The 19,079-nt window shown below is 38.4% G+C and overlaps 1 protein-coding gene across 2 annotated transcripts in view; it reads left to right on the top strand.

Moving 5' to 3' along the window:
- Window positions 1-19,079, top strand: part of LOC124167073 (solute carrier family 12 member 3-like) — a 255,017-nt gene that overhangs the window by 196,630 nt on the left and 39,308 nt on the right. For both annotated transcript variants that reach the window (XM_046544865.1, XM_046544863.1), the window contains exons 2-3: window positions 10,544-10,618; window positions 11,936-12,011. In XM_046544865.1, the coding sequence (XP_046400821.1) occupies window positions 10,544-10,618; window positions 11,936-12,011 (151 nt within the window). The remainder of the gene's footprint in view (window positions 1-10,543; window positions 10,619-11,935; window positions 12,012-19,079) is intronic.

Genomic DNA, 19,079 nt, shown 5'->3' with positions numbered 1-19,079 from the left:
GAATTATATATCCTAATGAACATTTAAAATAAATGTTTAATTGAGCTCAGTTCACAAAAATTCAAAACAAAATTGTTTAGCAAATTAACGGAGTGGTCTGCCTGTAATGTAAACAGTTTATTTTAATTTTATAAAATCAAGTTTTACTTTAGACTTCGATTCTGAAATTTGTCCGTCATATTTATGTGGGCCGAAAAAAATTTGGGTGGGCCGGGGCCACCCTGGCCCACCCCTGGCGCCGCCACTGTCCGTAAGTGACGAGGTTAGAGGAAACTAATTGCCTGTGAAACTCTATGTATTCTCTGAAGTTATATTTTCTGTTACTCTCAGTTTTACGTGACATGCCTGTAAATAAAGGTGGGAATGAAATCTGGCTCTTATCCAAATCGCTTCCTTTGGAGAGGTTGTTTTCCGTTGAGGCGCGTTCTCATGTTCTTATCATTGAGGTTGATGGAACCAAAATAGAATTTATTTACGCACACGTTTGCATTAGCATATGACTAATTATCAGTTCCGATTATCGAGTTATTGATCTATCATTATCTTTGAGAAATAACACGAAGTTGGATTCCATTGAACATTTTATAGCAAGGAAAGCTAGAAATAATGATTCATCTGTGCTATTTTCTCTTTAACTGAATATTTCCTGCCTTTTTTTGCCTTTCCTAGAATTATTCCGTTGAAAAATAGAATTATACGGTTTGGAAATAGTAACTCGACAGAATTCAACACTCGCCACGGATAATTGCCGTTTTAACAGCACAGATCATTATCTAGCCGGTCGCTTGAAATTTAGCGAATAAATATGGGTTGAGAATCCGAAAAATATTTTTATTATCTATTTCTAGAAATAAACATATTTTTATATCCTTTAAAAGGTGCTCAATGCCTGAATAATTGTGATGCGTATTTCTTCTATGGTTTTACCACCGTACGTGAAGTATTTAGTATATTAATCTAAGGGTTTATACCATTCATAGTATACCAATATAAGGATGACGGGAAGATTTTTTTCACCGTAAATTATTTTTTCCTTTCATGTATCAAATTCTTTAAAAAATTGAGATTTTGGGTCTAATTAAATTATTCCATTAAGCATATCGTAATGTTTAGCTAGTACCGACCCAAACTCCCGCATTCCTGCCACGGTTTAATCTCATTCTTACTACCACCTCAAGTGTACTTTCGAACTCATTGCGTAGGGTGTGCCTCTCATATCCCTTTTCAGACTGATTTTTTCCATTAGTTTCATCCAAAATCAAGCACAAATTATATTTCATCGATTAGGTTTAGTTTACTTTAAATAGTATCGGAGTTACCGGAGTACATTTGGCGAATTTGTGACTCTAGTGCTATCTGATACATAGGCATCAGGTTTGACTATTTTATAAAAAATCTTCTTCTTCTATGGGGTATTGCCATTGTCATTGCACTACATATCAATGGTAACGCTAAAATCCAGTGGATGCGAACGCGATGTACGAATACGATCCGCATACGATACTTACTCGGCATCGCCTCATCGTTTAAGCCCGTTTGCTGAAATCCAATGAAAGGCCACCTTGTTTCAATTCCCCAAATTGAAAAGCATTTATTATTCTATGATAAATGGAAGGATTTAAATTAATGGGGAGCGTGGTAGTCTACCGGTTAGAGTAGTTGGCTGTTGAGGGAAAGTTTCCGGGTTCAAATCCTGGATTAATCTTTCGGACTCACCCAAAAAAGAAATCCAGGAAAAGAGGACCAGGGGAAGTTACTGACCCCACTATCCTGTATCTGTGTCATTCAAACTCCTATTTCTTAGTCTGGGGTGGCCTCTGCCCTCACATATTCAAACCAACCTACGGGTTGAACCACTGAGTGGATAATTTATATAATTAACTTAAAAAATGGCCTAAAATTGGCCCAGAAACCGTCTAAATTAATAGGATACTAACGAGTCAGCATATTTTAAATTTACCTCCAATGATTCCAGCGTATGGCAGAGTGCTGAATTTCGAAATATGGATGTGCGCATCTCAGACTTCCTTTGTCTTCCTGCCCCTACCGCTCCTCGGATACCGGGAGGGAGGGATATTGGAAGGAAACCAGATGGACGTCGTAATCATCCACGAAACGGAGAAATTTCATCGTCGGCAGGAAAAGGCTCGTGTGCCCCAAAGGTCAGCGTCGAGGGTCAGCGTCATCTCTCATCCGCGGGAATTGTCTTCTCGGCCCATGGGTGGCCTCTCCAAGCCAAGATGACCCGTCAGCGAACGCCTTTCCTAATCACTGTGGAGTCTTCTTTTTTTTAAGTAGGACGGATGTGAAATGTGCTCCCCCCTAGGATCTGAATTATTGCACAGATGGATGGCATGATGTCGGTAGGGTCCGCCAGTAATTTTGCATAATATTTATCATCGTCGTAAGTAAAAAATCCGAGGACTGAATCATTTTTATAAATTGGTATGAGTAACTTCTACTAGTGTCATCCATCCAAGAAACGTAAGATTCTCCCGGCGTTTAGACTGAATAAAGATTTCTCGGGTTTTATATCGGGTAATATTCTCCATGCATCCCATCCCGAGGGGATCTTTTGAATGAAGATCAAGTCGCTTTTCGAAACGTCGGGCAAATTACCGGTGTAAAACTTGAGAAACCTTTCTTCATCCAAAAAAACCTTGGCATTAGATATGAAAACCAAATTATACTAATGAGGAATAAAATATCATGCTTCAATACATCACCATTTGTTTTTTGTTGCATGAAAGGAGCAATGACTATCTCTTGAAATGTTGTGTAATAGTAGATAAGAGTAGAACAGGGAGGAAAACTAATACATCAGCGTGTTAACTAAGTTTCGTATAAAAAAATTGCGTATCGTCGTTCATCATCATCATCATCATAAGTCAACACCGCTAAGATTAGTTTAACGCAGCTCTCCATTCCTCTCTCCTATTCTCTAGCCTTTTCATAATGAAGTATTTCTTCTCTTTTACATCCATCATAACCTGTCCTATGTAACTCATTCGGGGCCGTCACATGCCTTTCTTCCCTTCCACCTGTCTTCTTCAGGCCATCTGGCCTCATAATGTGGCCGACTATGTTCAACTTACAACACTTACATCCTAGGTAGGCGAATTACCAACGATGGACGAAGTAAAAAAGAAGTAGTCCATAGTATAGCGCAGTCGAAGACGGCTTTCAAGACAGCCTTCACCTTAAGGTGATTAGAAGACTTCTTTTTGCTCCCACTCTTTTTAGCTTCTTCTCATCATGGGCGTACCCAGCGAGGGGAAGGGGGGCAGCTCCCCCCCCCCCCCCAGAAGCAAAAATCGCAAGTCTTTCAGCAAAATCAGTACTGAATTGAAACGAAAGTATTCAACAAATTTTCTTTAAGCCCACGAAAAATGATATGTATTAGTATAAGATATGTAACTAAAATAAAACTATTTTTTCAAGGAAATAATCTCATAAACTAGTAAAGCTCTGTTATAATGTTCTTAAAATGCCACAACTTGGCTTGTCCCAGGCGAAACGGAAGCGTTGAGGAAGTGTTGGGGAAGCGTCGGACGGAGTGTTCGGGAAGTGGCGGGCGAGTGTTGAGGTAGCGTTGAGGAAGTGTCGCGGAAGTGTCCGGGAAGCAGATTATGGCCCACTTGGAACGCTTCCAGAAGCGTTTCGGAAGTGTTCGGGAAGTGTTCAGGAAGTGTCCATCCGACACCTGACGCTGCCACTTTGCAAAAAAAGATTTCCATATGGAAAAATAAAATTTTAATTGTAAATCATGGTAATAATAATGAACAGCAGGTTTTTTTTTTAAATGAAAGGTGAAAATTTATGAAAAAAAGTGGCGGCCTCAAGGATCGAACCTAAGACCTACGGGTACGAGTCGGGCTCGGTAACCACCTGTCTACCGCTCTCGGATAGTAAAATGGTAATTCTAAGGCATTATAGCAACTGCGACCCTCGCTGGCGGCGGTGGGACTTAGGAAATCTACGGCGGTACGACCATCCTCTTCACTACCATGGATTGCACTGTGTAAAGCCGTAGCTGTTCTTAGTGTACTACCGAGATAACATTTAAAATGCTCCTTAATATCCCACACAGCACTCAACCGCTACTTCCACTCCCGCAATACTTCATCGATGCTCCCGTTTCACGTGGGTTGTTTGCGAATTCTCTCAAATGCAACTTCAACTGTTATTTACCCTTTCAATCATACTTTATTAATTACAAATTAGCAATCCTTTGAGGAAGTCCGTTTCAACCCGAGAGTGGCGAGGAAGCGTCCGCGAAACCGAAGTGTCGAGAGCCGGGAAGTGTTGAGGAAGTGTTCGGGAAGCGTTTCATCACGGGAGTTGCGAGGAAGCGTCCACGAAGCCGAAGTTTCGGGAGACGGGAAGTGTTCAGAAAGCGTCCGGGAAGTGTTTCAACCGCGAAGTGGCGAGGAAGCGTTCGGAAAGCGAAGGGCCGTCAGTCAGGTAGTGTTGAGGAAGTGTTCGGGAAGCTGCCGGGAAGCGTCCACATACCGTTAAACGCTTCCTGAACACTCCCGCAACACTTCCCGGACACTTCCGCGAACGCTTCCGTTTCGACTGGGGTCTTCCCCCCCCCCCCATCTTGTTATGATCCTGGGTACGCCCTTGTCTTCATTTGGTTGATCCATTTTATCTTCATCATTCCACGGTAGCACCACATTTTGATTGCTTCTAATCGTGACTTCTCCACTGTCAGCGTCCAAGCGTCTCTTGCATAGAGAAACATGATCAATAAATCATGTGAAATGTTTTCCTACTTCAACTTTGTACTCTCAGCTATAAGAAGATTCTTCTTTTGTCGAAAGCCGTCTTCGCCTGCGCTATTCTATTGACTATTTCTTTTTTGCTTCGTCCATCGTTGCTAATTCTGCTACCTTGGTAACAAATCTCTTTCTCTTCTTCAAGCTTTTGTTTTCGTCATTAAAATCCGGTTATAACGCAAGTCTCGCAGGACGGAGTTTATACCCACGTTATCGGCAATCCGCGTTATTACGGGAAACTTCTTGGGAAAGTAAGAAAAAAATCTGAAGCCAAATTATACCACAAATATTTTGGCATAGTGCAATTTTAAGACGATATTTAATGCTTTATGTTATTGCATAATTTTTGACTGTTAATTACTATTTGTTATCAAATTACGTGTTTTAAGTCGCCAATCACGTCGCCGGATCTTGTTTGATAGCTTTAATAGCGTTGTGCCTCCTTGGAATAGCGCCGTTGCGATACATGGGGATTGAATTTCCTCGTTAAATGTAATTAATAATAACATTCTTCCATATACATTAATATGGTGGATGTAATAATTTTTGGGGCATTATGACGTAATATTGCGTTGCTGATCGCGTTTATCGCTTGAAGTTGCGCTATTAATAGGCATCTGTCTGCAGGCAAGGATAAACTTCACCAAAAGGCAACCCTTCAAAATCAATCAGAATCATAACTCTATGACTTCGGAGATCAAGGTGATACCCGCGATATAACCAATGCTGTTCATGGAGGCGTTTTATCATCAATTTTACTGTATATGCGTAACCACTGTAAAAAAAACTATTTTGTGTGTTTTCTGGAGTGTTAAATAGGAAATAATTTTCTACTTCAGAATAATGACTGCTCAGTAGTGATATTATTTTTTAAATCCAGTGGACTACCCGTAAACGGGTTTGGGGGGGGGGGGACACGGGGACACGTGATTTTCAATACGTTATTACGTCCCATTATCATTACGTTCGTTTTGCTTTGTGCAATGGGTAATAGATTTAAATGTAGAGGGCACTCGAATCGTTTTTTTTTCGCTCATAAATTCAGGTATCAAAAGTTATTTCCCTATTAAAATAAAAAAAGGTAGCGAACCGAGATGGCACTAATAAAAAAGTATAAGCTGTTTAAAGGAAAAAAGAAAATTGTCGTTATTATGTGAGTAACTTATTAATATTTTTTATTAATGACTTTTATATTAAAATAAAAAGTATATTTCGAATATAAATCGTTGTATGTTGGTCTTAATCCCAAATATGAGGGGACCGTTCGACCGTCAGACCCACACGCCGCCCAGAAAAAATAATGAATCCACCCTTACGACTGACTAACGTTTATCCAGCAATCCAGTAGTGTTTCGACTATGTTGCCAAGGGTTTCAGGTGATTTTAGAGGGGGTCGATTCTATGACTTTTTGTCATTTCACGTCTCGTTTACCCCAAACACTTATATGAGTCAGTCAGTCAGTGGTCGGAAGTGGGTTTTCATAGCATATAGATGACTATTTAGCAGGGTTGGCAAGTGAGACGAAACGAAGATGTTTCGTTTCGACCGGGAGGGAAACGGAAATACGAAGTCGAGGTTTAGTTTCGTTCCTGCACGAAATTAAAATTATCAAGGAGTTTAGTTTCGATCAGTGACGAAACTTTTCTCCCAAGAATGAAACTAAATTAATCGAAAATCAGCTGCTCATAGTTAAGTTTCGATCCCAAAAGTTGAGTAGAGGGGAATAAGAGGGAATAGTTTCGACCCATTAGGTTTGACATACGTATGGAGAGGTTAAAACATTGAGCTTAAAAATCGAACGGCCAGTTTGCGTTCCCCGTTCTCCTATTGGTGGTAAAAATATGAGTGCACCCTGCAGCTAATGGCGATAGGCCGAACCATTCTTTGTACTCGGTGTGTGGGTTGCAACTAAAATATTCGAAGATGAAGCACGTGGTCCCTCCGTGCAGTGGCGCAGCAAGGGGGGGTTTTGGGGGATAAACCCCCCTCCCCCCAGAGCTCAGAGAAATTTTTAAGTTTAATCCATTTTACCTAATCGGATTAGTATAACTTATAGAATACTGTTAGGATCAATCAAATATCCCTCAGAAAGCCGTAAAACTCACCATTTTGAACCATTAATCTTAATATTTTTCTGGAGGAAGGCCCCCGCAACTCCCGCTTACCCTGGCGGGTATGCATTACCTCCACACCCTTAAATATTAGTTGCGTAAACCCTCCCCCCCCCCCCCCCCCCCCCAGCCTTAATTCTTAGATGCGCCCCTGCCTCAGTGCGAAACATTATTTGTGTTTCGCTTCGTCCCAAGGTTTTAATTTAGTTTCGACCCGAAGTAGTTTTGACTCTGATTTCGTTTCGACCCTGATTTTAGCTCCCCGGGTTTAATTCTGTTTCGTTTCGCTCCCGGGAACGAAACAATTGAAAATTTTCTGATTTTCGCTTCCGTTTAGTTTCTGTTGCCATCCCTGCCTTTTAGTGAGTGTTGAGTACTTACGAGAACACCGAAACATCCTCCCTCGATGCGTGATGCCCCAAGCACCATCCCTACCCCACACTCTGTCGGTCTTACCTCAGTGCACGTCTTCCCGGGCCGTGGAAGGGGGTGATAAGGGGCTGAGGATTCAGGGGGAGGAGTTGGTTGGGATGGGATGAGGAGGGGGGTAGTAGCATACGACCATTCTTCGACGCGTCGGAAATTTTCCACGGCGCAGAAGCGCGTTGATGCGAGCGCAACGAGTCGATGAGTCGGTCTCTCCCATTCCCAGGCATCTGAAACCAACCGTCTCCCTTTTCATTTTGTACCTAGATTTTGTGGCATTATCTATCCTCTTGAGGCCGCTATTTAGAAAAAGTCAGTGAAAATCAAGTTTAGCTAATTAGTATTATTATTTTTTCCCCCTCTTCTATTCTTGACCTTGTTTAATACATTTTATGATATTTCTTGGAGTTTAGGTCAATGTAAAACAAGTTATAGCCAGCGTTTCGATTTATTTAAAATCATCCTCAGGGCTATGAAAGAGAAAACATGAACAATATAAAATACAAAGATGACAACGATGTACAATATTTTTACATAAAAATGTTTTATACAGTACATAATATAATTTAAAGTATACACATATATATAAGAACAGAATAGAATACACAAAAAATGTTGACATTAAAAAAAATGTCAAAATTTTTTGTGTATTCTATTCTGTTCTTATATATATATATATATATATATACTACTTCATTCATTCACACGACGCCTTAAGCGCAAATATGCATATAAATTCTGTGTGTATAATTTAAATTATATTACTGTATAAAAAACGCGATCGTAACATTTTTATGTAAAAATATTGTATATCGTTGTCATCTTTGTATTTTATACCGTTCATGTTTTCTCTTTCATATCCCTGAGGATGATTTTAAATAAATGGAAACGTTGGCTATAACCTGTTTTACATTGACCTAAACTCCAAGAAATATCATAAAATATAAAGTTTAGCACTAAAGAGTATACCTTTCACTCGGTCGGTCTTTTTTGTTTCCGGCTTACTCGCTTCAAACTAATGTCATTATTCAGGAATTCTTCTCGGGCTCTACGCCGGGTTTATTCAATCATATGGGTCGACGTTTCGGGAAACGACTTGCTTTCCATTCTCAAGCCGTGTCATTGTTTGAATGTCCAATTTCTAACTGAATCGAATTGACCGTTTAAATGTTTAAAGCCGTTGATTAATGCCATCATCTTGAAATTTTCGGTGTATACAGGGTGTTTCAGGAGGAATCTGCGATCAGTGGAGTTGCCAGGGGGGGTTCCGGACCTGGAAATATAAAAATTCCGGACCTTGACTTCTCCCTGGAAATAAAAAAAATAATATTATACTTCATTAAAGAATAAAATGAAAAGTCATGAATTTATTAAATTTATCTTCGACAAATAAAGTTTTTTTCGATTATGAAAAGTGTTAACATTAATTTAAAACCCTCTACTTAGTACCCTGTTTTTCAAAAAATGTTCTCCCTGGTTTTGGACCCCCCCCCCCCCCCCCCGAACGAAATTCCTGGTTACGCCACTGTTTGCAATAATTCAGGAGGTGGTCGGGGGAGGCAATCTTGACCATCATTTGCCCATAAACTTGGCATCACAAATCCATAGCTACTGTGCTATAGCAACGCAAACATATTTTGGATACACTTTGCAGTTACCATGAAAATGGTTTTTCTTGATTATACAGCCTTTTCGACATTTTATTTAATACTCTAGATTTTTAAGGACATTAAGTAATTAAGGTTGGACGAAAATGTGTAATTGTGATTGTCTGGAAAAATTAATCTTTGAGCTTGATTGGAGGAGAGCTTTGAGTATCAGCAATATGATTGAACAATCTCTCCCATTTTGAGATTATTTTAATAGATTAATTAAGTGATATTTCCATTCTATTCGGGTTTTTCACCGCGTTTGTTGTTTTTTAATGACAACGGTTTCGCTGGCGTTACAGTCAGCGTCTTCAGGTCGAAGGTATGTGAAAAAATTGGAAAATTTTTCCGTCTTTTATAGGCATAAAATTTTCCGCCTTATATAGGCGGCGGCGGCTGCTGATCCGCTGCTGCTCTCTCATTGGCCGGTTGTCCATCTCTCATTGTTGGTGGACGGAGAATCCTCTTCCATGCAATATGCAGGCTGTAGCCTTGATCTCTGTTGAAATTTGCGGGCGTTTTCGCTATCTCAATAGCTTCTCTGATCAGGCGAGGGCAGTATTTATTCTCTTTAGCTATTATCCTGGCGTCTTCAAAGAGGATGTTATGTCCAGGTTCACTCCAAGCATGCTCAGATATGGCTGAGAGTTGGTGCTGCTTGTTTTTGGTAGCCCTCCGATGTTCCTGCAATCGGACTTTCATTGATCTGCAGGTCTCGCCAATGTAATATTTACCACATGAACAAGGCACTCGATATATTCCCTCATAAAGGTCCATTGGGAGTTTGTCCTTCGCCCCGGATAGCATGTCTGATATCTTTGTCACGCAATCGCAAAAATCTTCGAACCTAGATTAATTAAGTATAGATAACGCCTTTTTCCGTTCTGTTGTCTACAGATATGGAAGGCGCAAAGTGTATGCCGCAAAAATGTTTGTAAATACCTTTTATTATGATCTCTTATGGTTACCTGCATGATTACCCACCACTGTCCAGTTTGTTAGGGTTAATTCGGGCCAACAAGTTTATTGTCGAGGTTAATGGATTACTTTCCATATGTTCTGAATATTTAGTAAGGTTATTTTTCCTTGTAAGCTTCACCGTAGGGAAAATTATCATTTTAATTGAAATACTAGTATTTCTGTTGAATGAGATGTGATTTATCGTGTTGGAAAGAAGCCATTATCATTTTGAATTCGAATCGGGTGGTTATTGATGTCTTCGTTGGAGAATAGTACATATGAAGGGAACGATCAATTCATATTTTGCCTTATATTTATCGTGTGATTTTTTTCTGTTTTGTATCATATGTTTTTACTCCAAATATGCTCTAGAAAAACAATTGCGTAAAAATAGATGACATTTTTGTTTTAATTTTAGTGCATACAAGTCTAAGACATTTGATGTGTATGAATAAATAGTGGTAATAAAATTCCAAATAACTTTTCTTTTTTACTTTCTTTATCTCGGCATTTTTTAAAATTTCTTATTATTAAACAATCAATATGTGCATGTTACGCAAATTTGTGACGCGAATGGCTCTCTAACCTTACCTTTTCCTTCTTTTCTTCTTGCAGAATGAGGCAAAAGCTGAAGATGAACCTCAAAAGAAAGGAAAAGTCATCAAGTTTGGGTGGTTGGAAGGCGTCTTTGTAAGTATTGCCTTGAAAATTTCTTGTCTCATATCTAGTTATTGCATTCTCTGCGGGAGAGAGTAATAGCCGAAGGACTTATTTGCAATGAGACATTTAATCCTAATGTTCACTCATTCACTTTTGTCTTAAATGGCACTACCGTTTAATACTCTCAGATAATTTTATAGGGGGGATGGGGTTGGTGTGGTGGCTAGAGTGTTGGCTTTCCACCCGGCGGACTCGGGTTCAAATCCCGGTAGTGGCAGAGAATTTTCAGAGACTGTCCGATCCCTGCTTGAGTGTTGTGTGGAGGACATTTCAAGCGCAACACTCCGTCCGTCGGATGGGACGTTAAGCCGTGGTCTCCTTGGCGCCTTTCGTTAAGAGCAGGCTAATGCCGACGACGGGTTTCTCTCCACCCTTCCTTCCATACCCTTCCCTCATGGCGCAAATGACCTCAGCTGTCGGTCGCCTCCTTCAAATACCATACCATAATTTTATAGCTTTTTTCTTTGAATCGTAAATGTTATACTGGTTCCAATTTCTCCATGTTTCCGGTGCAACCGCGTGGGTTTGTTGGTGATGACAACAGTTTCGCTGGCACTGCTGCCAGCGTCCTCAGGTCGAAGATGATGCCGGTCATCACCAACAAACCCACGCGGTTGCACCGGAAACATGGAGAAATTGGAACCTGAACACCGAAACACCGAAAGGAAACCTACGTAGTCACAATGATTATACTGGATTAATATGAGTAATGTGTGTATGTACAGGTTCATCATAAAATAATGGTGCGATTTTGAACATGGTTTGAACGGAAACATAATTACTTACAGTTTATTTTTTTTATTTTTCGAATTTGACGTCTCAAGCAATTGTTTTGCGCACATAATAAATTTCAAAATTTGCACCCTTAGTCTCTAGACAAGAGAGAAACCTGGCGTTGGCATTAGCGTACTCCTAACGAAAGGGGCCAAGGGGACCACGGCTTAACGTCCCATCCGACGGACGGATTGATGCACTCAAGTTCCCTCCTCGACTCACTCAAGCAGGGATCGGGCAGCCTCTGAAAAATCTCTGCCACCCTATACCTACTATCTTGCTATGATTTACTGAAACCGTACCATTCAATCATGATAACCCTGTATATAATTTTTATATTGCTCCTCTTGTTTTCAATATTCAAAGTTATCTTTGATAAATTGAAATTTGCAAAAAAATATTCTTTTTTGTCTTGTGCCGGTATTAATCATACCTTTTGAATACCTAATATCATTTGTATCTAATTTTATAATATTGTTTTCTAAACCACAGTAAAGATTATTTGGTCCACAGATGCGATGCCTTCTCAACATCTGGGGTGTTATGCTCTTCCTTCGTCTCTCCTGGGTAGTGGGACAGGCTGGAGTAGGTAAGAATGGCAATAAAAGGTGGTGCATTACTTGAGTTTTTTGTGCTCAATGAGCGAGGGATGTCTTTGAAGTTAATTGCCGAAATTCCTCATGAGGTTTTTCACATGCATTTAACCTTCAGCGTTGAGATGGGTGTGTAGCATTCTGGAGACCTTAAGAGGCTCCAAACATGTATGAAGATATAAGATTTTGAATTGGCAGTAAATTATTACTTATGTTCTCATAATTCTATTTATTATTATAATTTATTTAATTAAAAGCATTATACTATTTATTAAATTTAAGCATAGAAATGTAATCATAAATTCATTAATGAAAGGAAAAATAAGTTTTAAAATGCTACAAATATTATTATAATAAGTATGAAAAATTCATCAATTTATCATTTCAATGGTTAGAGAAGAAAATCTTTTTGGTTACTAATTATATTTTGAAATTTACTAAACTTTTGTCTGGTTTACGTTTGAATTTAAAAGAATAATAAAAAATAATTCATTCGTCTTGCTTATATTTTTTGGTATACTAATTTTAAAGGTGTGCAACCTTAATGTCCTTAAAAATTCGGAGTATTAAAAAAGCGTCGAAAAGGCTGGATACCCAAAAAAACTTTTCATAGTAGCTAAAAAATACATCCAAAATATATTTGCGTTGCTATAGCACTGTAAGCTAAGTAGTTTCGACGCCATGTTTATGGGCAAAAAATGCTTAAAGTTGTCTCCCCCTACCACCTCCTGAAGTATTGCAGATTCCTCCAGAAAAAAACTATATCTTAGATGCCTTTTAAAGACGACCGGTTTCCATGTTTTAAAAGGGAAATTTCCAGGGAAATTGACCGCGGGAGAGACATTGACCTCCCATCCTCCAGGGATGAGTCTCTTCCTAATTTTTTTAAATCTGACCTTCTCAGAACTTAAATTAAGCCTAATTTCTGATGACACTATTGTACAATATTGAAAGTGGTTGTCCAGTGCTGCGTGAGACGTGGCAGCCGCAACTTCGATAAGTCAATTTTTTCTGGGGGGCGGGACCCCCTTAGCGAGGCCCATGTCGGCTTTTCCTGATCAGCCTTAAAATTTCCACTGTTGAATGAATGTAACCTATCGTCTGTCAAAGACAATTGTTTTGTGAAAATTAGGGTAAAGTTTATTTTAAAATAATTTTCACAAGGTGATTTAAATTATTCAATTTATTTTGAGCCCTTTTCTAGTTCACACGGTCTTTAAATACATGAAATAATGTCTGGACTTATTCTTTTTCTAAAAAGATTAATCCTTTTATGGACGGAAGAATGTGGATTTAATGCTTGTTTCATGTATTTTTGAGAGTTGAATAATATTATGATCATTCCGTGATTGGATATGAAAATTCTTTCGCTATTTGGATATTCCTCGCCATTAATTACTCCAATGGGGCCACAAGGACGTAATATGCCGCGCAGAACACGATCGACGCCTGAAACGTGCAAAGTTATTATGTAATCATAATTCGTGACGACAGTGCGGGAATCAGCCTACCTCTCGTTGAAGGAAGGTGTTGGCGCCGTATATAATGAATGACTTAATGACTACATCATTTGACTAACGATCAGGGGCTTAATCGGTTAGCAACCCCTTTGCGCTTTTCGAAAGCATCGCATGCGATGATTTGCCAACACTTCAACGTTGAGTCCGAGTACCTAAGCCCCGTAAATAACATCCAGCCATTCATTTTGTTTCGTGCTCAAGGAAAGGAATTTAGCGAAATCTCCCTCACACGTCAATTTCTTAGAAATTACCTGCTGCTTCTCTCTCGATGTTCATGACGGCTCGTCGCTGAAAAGGCATCTTCGATCGTAACGTTACTGCCCATCAAGAAACTGTCGAATGGGGTATCGTAAATTTTCATACGCTTGCAGGAATCTTTTAAATTCAAAAGAAAGTATGCCGCAGCGTGTACTCCTCCTAAACTTTTGACCTCTCCTTGCGTTGAAGGATACACTAGCTCTCGTGGTGAAGTCAATCACGTGAAAATTATTATTTTGGAAATTTCCCAATTCTTTATGGCGCAATTTATTTCGTGTGTGCATTCTGTTTTTTTTAAATTTTATCCTTGATTCATTTCACGAAGAATTATTGGTTTTTGTTCTCTGGAGGTACTCATTTGAAGGCACCAATTATTATTAGTTCATAAATATTCTCAAATAATCCTGGAGAGATAAAATCCGCCCACTTTAAGATAAATTGTAAAAGGAAGATTTATGTATAAGTAAATAATGATATAATTTTTGTTATATTTTGGCATAGTCCTCGGCCAAAGATAGGTGAAGGAGAAATCATACAATTCTGTTACAAGCAATTGACTACATTTATTTAAAAATAAGATTTAATATTCTATATCTATTGGTAAGTACCGACAACACGTATCTCAAAAATAGAAAATTTTCAGGAGAGCAAAAAAAACAATTACTTTTTAAATATTGTACATAATTTTAATTGAAATTAAAAACCAAAAATACATAAAACTGAAAAAGAAGCATACGTTTGCAAATAAAGAGTTGTTTTATGCTTGGATTTTATTTTTTATTAACAATTTTAGCAGTATTAACTCAGACCGGCCAAATTTTGAGATACGTGTTATTAGAACTTAGCCATCAATATATCCTTTTTAGAAGGAATAATATGGATTTAATGTTTTATGTTTAATGTAATGTTTGGTTCACTTACTGTTGAGAGTTGGAGAAATTTTAAATAATTCCTAGTTTGAATATTAAAAGCATGAGGATATTGGGTAGAGAATTATTCAGATTTGATACACATATATACTAGATGTCATGCTTACCGGTCTCGGTGGTATATAACAATTTAAGATTTGTGACTTTACTTAGTGGAATTGATGAATAAGGAAAGAAAGGTCGCTTGGTACGTTCCACACTTCATTTTTACTGACTAATGCTTCGGGATAAGTGTGTACAAAAGGTACACACTTTTGCCATACATGTACCATGGAGCCTTTTTTGTGCTTGATTTTAATTTGTATTTGATAAAATTGACGATTTTTGTACTGACTATGGTTCCCATCGAAAATAGCCACCCTTAGCCCCTTGTCCGATATAACTAAGGGGAATGAATAGAGGAGGCCCACGTCCATCCCGCAGAAGGCTGATTTAAGTTGCCATTTCGGTCACATTTTAATCGCTTTTAAAAAATGCCCGCGGCGCGGTGATGTGTATAATGCGATCCATTTTTTCCAATATTTTGCGGTAAAGTGTTTTCGATTGCGAGGTATAGCTTCGAAAAAGAATGAATATGATAGCTCACATCAACATGTGTATAAATTTCGGTTAAAATCGCTAATTATACCTTATTTCCCGGTGAATCTCGGATCAATTTGTCCGTCAGCGACGGAAGGGGCGACTTTTGTAAACCCATTTAAATGCGCGGTGGTTGACAGCACATTTAGAGGCCTATTTGAGAATCCTTTTTTGCAACATTCGTGGCTACAACATTGGCAAAGAGCCGGAAGTAGTGATGAGCGATACCTATATCGCTAACTGTGATTGAATCACCGTTACTGAAAAGTAGCAGTCACTGTCGGTGATTCAATGTTCGAAATCACTGTGATCGGTGATTCGATCACTGGATTCGGTGAAGATAGCTCTGGCTGCTACCAAATGATATGCGATATATCGCCACCTGTGATTGAAGAGAAGTAGCCGATCACTGCCGGTGACTAAAAATACTCGAAATCACTGCGACTGTGAACACGGTGAAGTTAGCTTCGGAAGCTACCATGATGCTACCAATAGTAATATAAGGATGTCTTATTCATCTTTTATGATAAATAAGACATTCTGTGCGAAATATACAGCTACAGCTTTGAATTATGATGGTTTGATTATAAATATGTGTAAAAAATGATTGCCCCTTATCAATTATTTTACCACATCAAATTTACTTAATTATTGTAATATAACCTCGGAATCAGAACTATTCCCTCAAAAAAATATTTTGCCTAATTTTACAATTTTCTATGAGTTTATTCGTTCCTATTAAGGAGAGCTCATTCCTTGGAATTGGACAAAGTAGCAGGAATAGCAGCGCCACAAATCACCGCTGACTTCTAAGAGTGATTCACCTCGGTGATCGCAATCACAGTTAAGAATCACCGTTACTGATGAGTAGCAGTCACAGGTAACGAAGTGATCGGAGAATCACAGTTCCGCTCATCACTAGCCGGAAGGTCAGTTTCCAGTCCGTAGAAAACCTTGGTAGCGCGACTTGCGTGTGGCCTAATTCACAGGATACGGCTTTTTCTTCGCATTTCCACTCATTCATAGGGTATATGAGATCAGGGCGCAGCGAGGGGGCTTTTGGGGGATAACTGTTGAATATTGTATCTAAGAGATCTAATCTGTTTATTAGTTACTGTTTGAGTTGAAGTAAAATAATATTGTCCTGTGCGTTGTGTGAAGTTATTAGTAAAATAATTACAGAATTACTGGTAGTTTCAACAGGTCATGGACCCAGACACCAGTATCCACCGAACGCTTAGATTCTGAGGAAAACTTAAAAAAAATAGAAGAAAGAAAAAAGATAAAATTGGTGTTTAAAAAAAAACTAAAAGAAGATTGTAAAAATAACGCACTCGGCAACAATGACAGAAGATCTATCGAACATTCAAATACTAAAAGGAGCTGAAACTTTCGAATTGTGGAAGTTCCAAATACGAATATTCTTCCGAGCAAGTGGCCTACTGGACGTGGTCGACGGAATTCAACGTCTGGCTGATGTGAAAAATGAAAAAGACGTACGTCACTGGAAGATGTTGGACGCCAAGTCACAGAAGTATATAATAACGACTATTGATAAAAAGATAATGGTGCATATTATGTCTTGTGTTACTGCCCATGATATGTTTAAAACCCTGACGAATATATACGAACGTGATACTGAGCAACAGAAGTGTAATTTACTGCAACAGTTCTACAATTTCCGTTTCGAGAAGAGTGCCGACATAATGACGAATATTTCCAACATCCAATCAATAGTTCACAAACTTAAAATGCTACAGCAAAATATTGATGAAACCATGTTAATAACGAAGATACTTAGTGTGCTGCCCACTGATTATCAAAACTTCAGCACGGCATGGGAGTCTACCGCGAAAGACGAAAGAACAATTGAAAACTTCGTAGCGAGATTGGCGGCAGAGGAACAAAAATTTAAAAGCTCTAACGATGACGTAATACAGAACTCAGCATTAAGAGCGGAAACGAAATACTCGAGGAACCAAAATAAATGTAATAGCAAACCATTGTTTTGCAGTATTTGTAAGAAAAACAATCACGAAGAAAAGAACTGTTATTTCCGAGAAAGATCGAAAAATCAAAAAGTGTGTCATCACTGCAAGAGACCGGGACATTTTATTAAGCAATGCCGTTTCCTGAAGGATGAAGAAAGGAAAGATAAAACAAGCAAAAATGCATTCATTAGTTCTACTGCATTTTTAAATGAACGAGTAAATGAAGAAATTTGGTACTTAGACAGCGGAGCCAGCGAACACATGTGCAATGAAATTGGAATATTTAAGGAATATCAAGAGATTAGCGAACCCAAGAAAATAAAAATTGGAGACGGATCAACTCTGGATGCGGTTGGTTGCGGGACGGTAAAACTTCTGGCGAACAACGGTGAAGAATGGATGGAAACAATCCTTAATAATGTCTTGTATGTGCCTGAACTTAAAACTAACCTTTTTTCTATGGGAATAGCCCTAGATAAGGGATACAAACTGGAGTCTGATGATAAGAAATGCGTATTGAAGAACATGGACAATAAAATCTGTGCACAAGCAATTCGATCCGGTAAATTATACGTAATGGATTTTCGAACAACCAGGCAATCAACTGGTGAGTTATATTTGGCAAAGAAATCCGAAACTTTGCAGGAGTGGCATAATAGATTTTGTCATCAAAACTTCACTTTAGTGGAAAGAGTTTTAGAAGAAAATAAGATTCCATTTATAGAAAATAACCTCAATTTTTGCAGTTCCTGTGTAGAAGGGAAATATGCAAAAAGAAAATTCACTCCAAGCAGCAGTAGCTCTAAAAGCATATGTGAATTAATACATGCAGACCTATGTGGACCGATGGAGACAGAGTCGATTGGAGGAAGCAAGTATTTTCTGTTATTGAAAGATGACCTATCACACTTCAAAGTAGTATATTTTCTCAGAAACAAAAGCGAAGTGAAAGAAAAGCTGAAAGTTTTTATAAAATACGTAAAAAATCAGACTGGAAAAGGGATTAAAATTTTTAGAAGTGACAATGGATCTGAGTTTGTAAATAAGGAAGTAAGAAAAATATTTGAAGGTGAGGGCATTTGTCATCAAAAATCTGTGCCCTACAATCCTGAGCAAAATGGGAAAGCTGAACGTGAGATGAGAACTTTGGTAGAATCAGCTAGAACAATGTTGTTGAATAAGAAACTGAGCAAAGAATTTTGGGCCGAAGCAGTTAATACTGCAGTGTATGCGATCAATAGAACTGGAACAAGCTCAATTAAAGGCAAAACTCCTTATGAGTTATGGTTCGGTAAACCATTTGGAGATTTTGAAAAGCTTAGAGTTTTTGGATCAGAAGTCTATGCTCATGTGCCATCTCAGAAGAGACAAAAGTGGGATGCCAAGGGAAAAAGAGGGATTTTTGTGGGATATGAAGATTGTTCAAAAGGAGTAAGAGTATTTTTTATGGATAAAAGAACAGTTGAGGTAGTTAGAGATGTAATCTTCATTCCTGAAATTCAAAATAACTTCAAGGAAGAGAAAGAAATTAAAAAGACCATAAAAAGAGCAAAGGTAGAAAATCAAGATGAAGAAGATATAGTACAAGAAACAGAAGGTGTAACAGCTGGAAGAGAAGAAGAAGAAGATGAAGGATTACACTACAATCTTAGAGATAGAAATAAACTTAAAGCACCAGATAACTTGAAGGAATATCAATGTAAAATGGCTTTAATTTCGTATAATGAAGCTGTAACTGGACAGGAAAAAGATAAATGGATAGAAGCAATTGAAGATGAAAAATCATC

Source organism: Ischnura elegans, chromosome 10 (genome assembly GCF_921293095.1).
Source record: "Ischnura elegans chromosome 10, ioIscEleg1.1, whole genome shotgun sequence".
NCBI lineage: Eukaryota > Metazoa > Arthropoda > Insecta > Odonata > Coenagrionidae > Ischnura > Ischnura elegans.
This window is presented reverse-complemented; position numbering and strand designations above follow the sequence as displayed.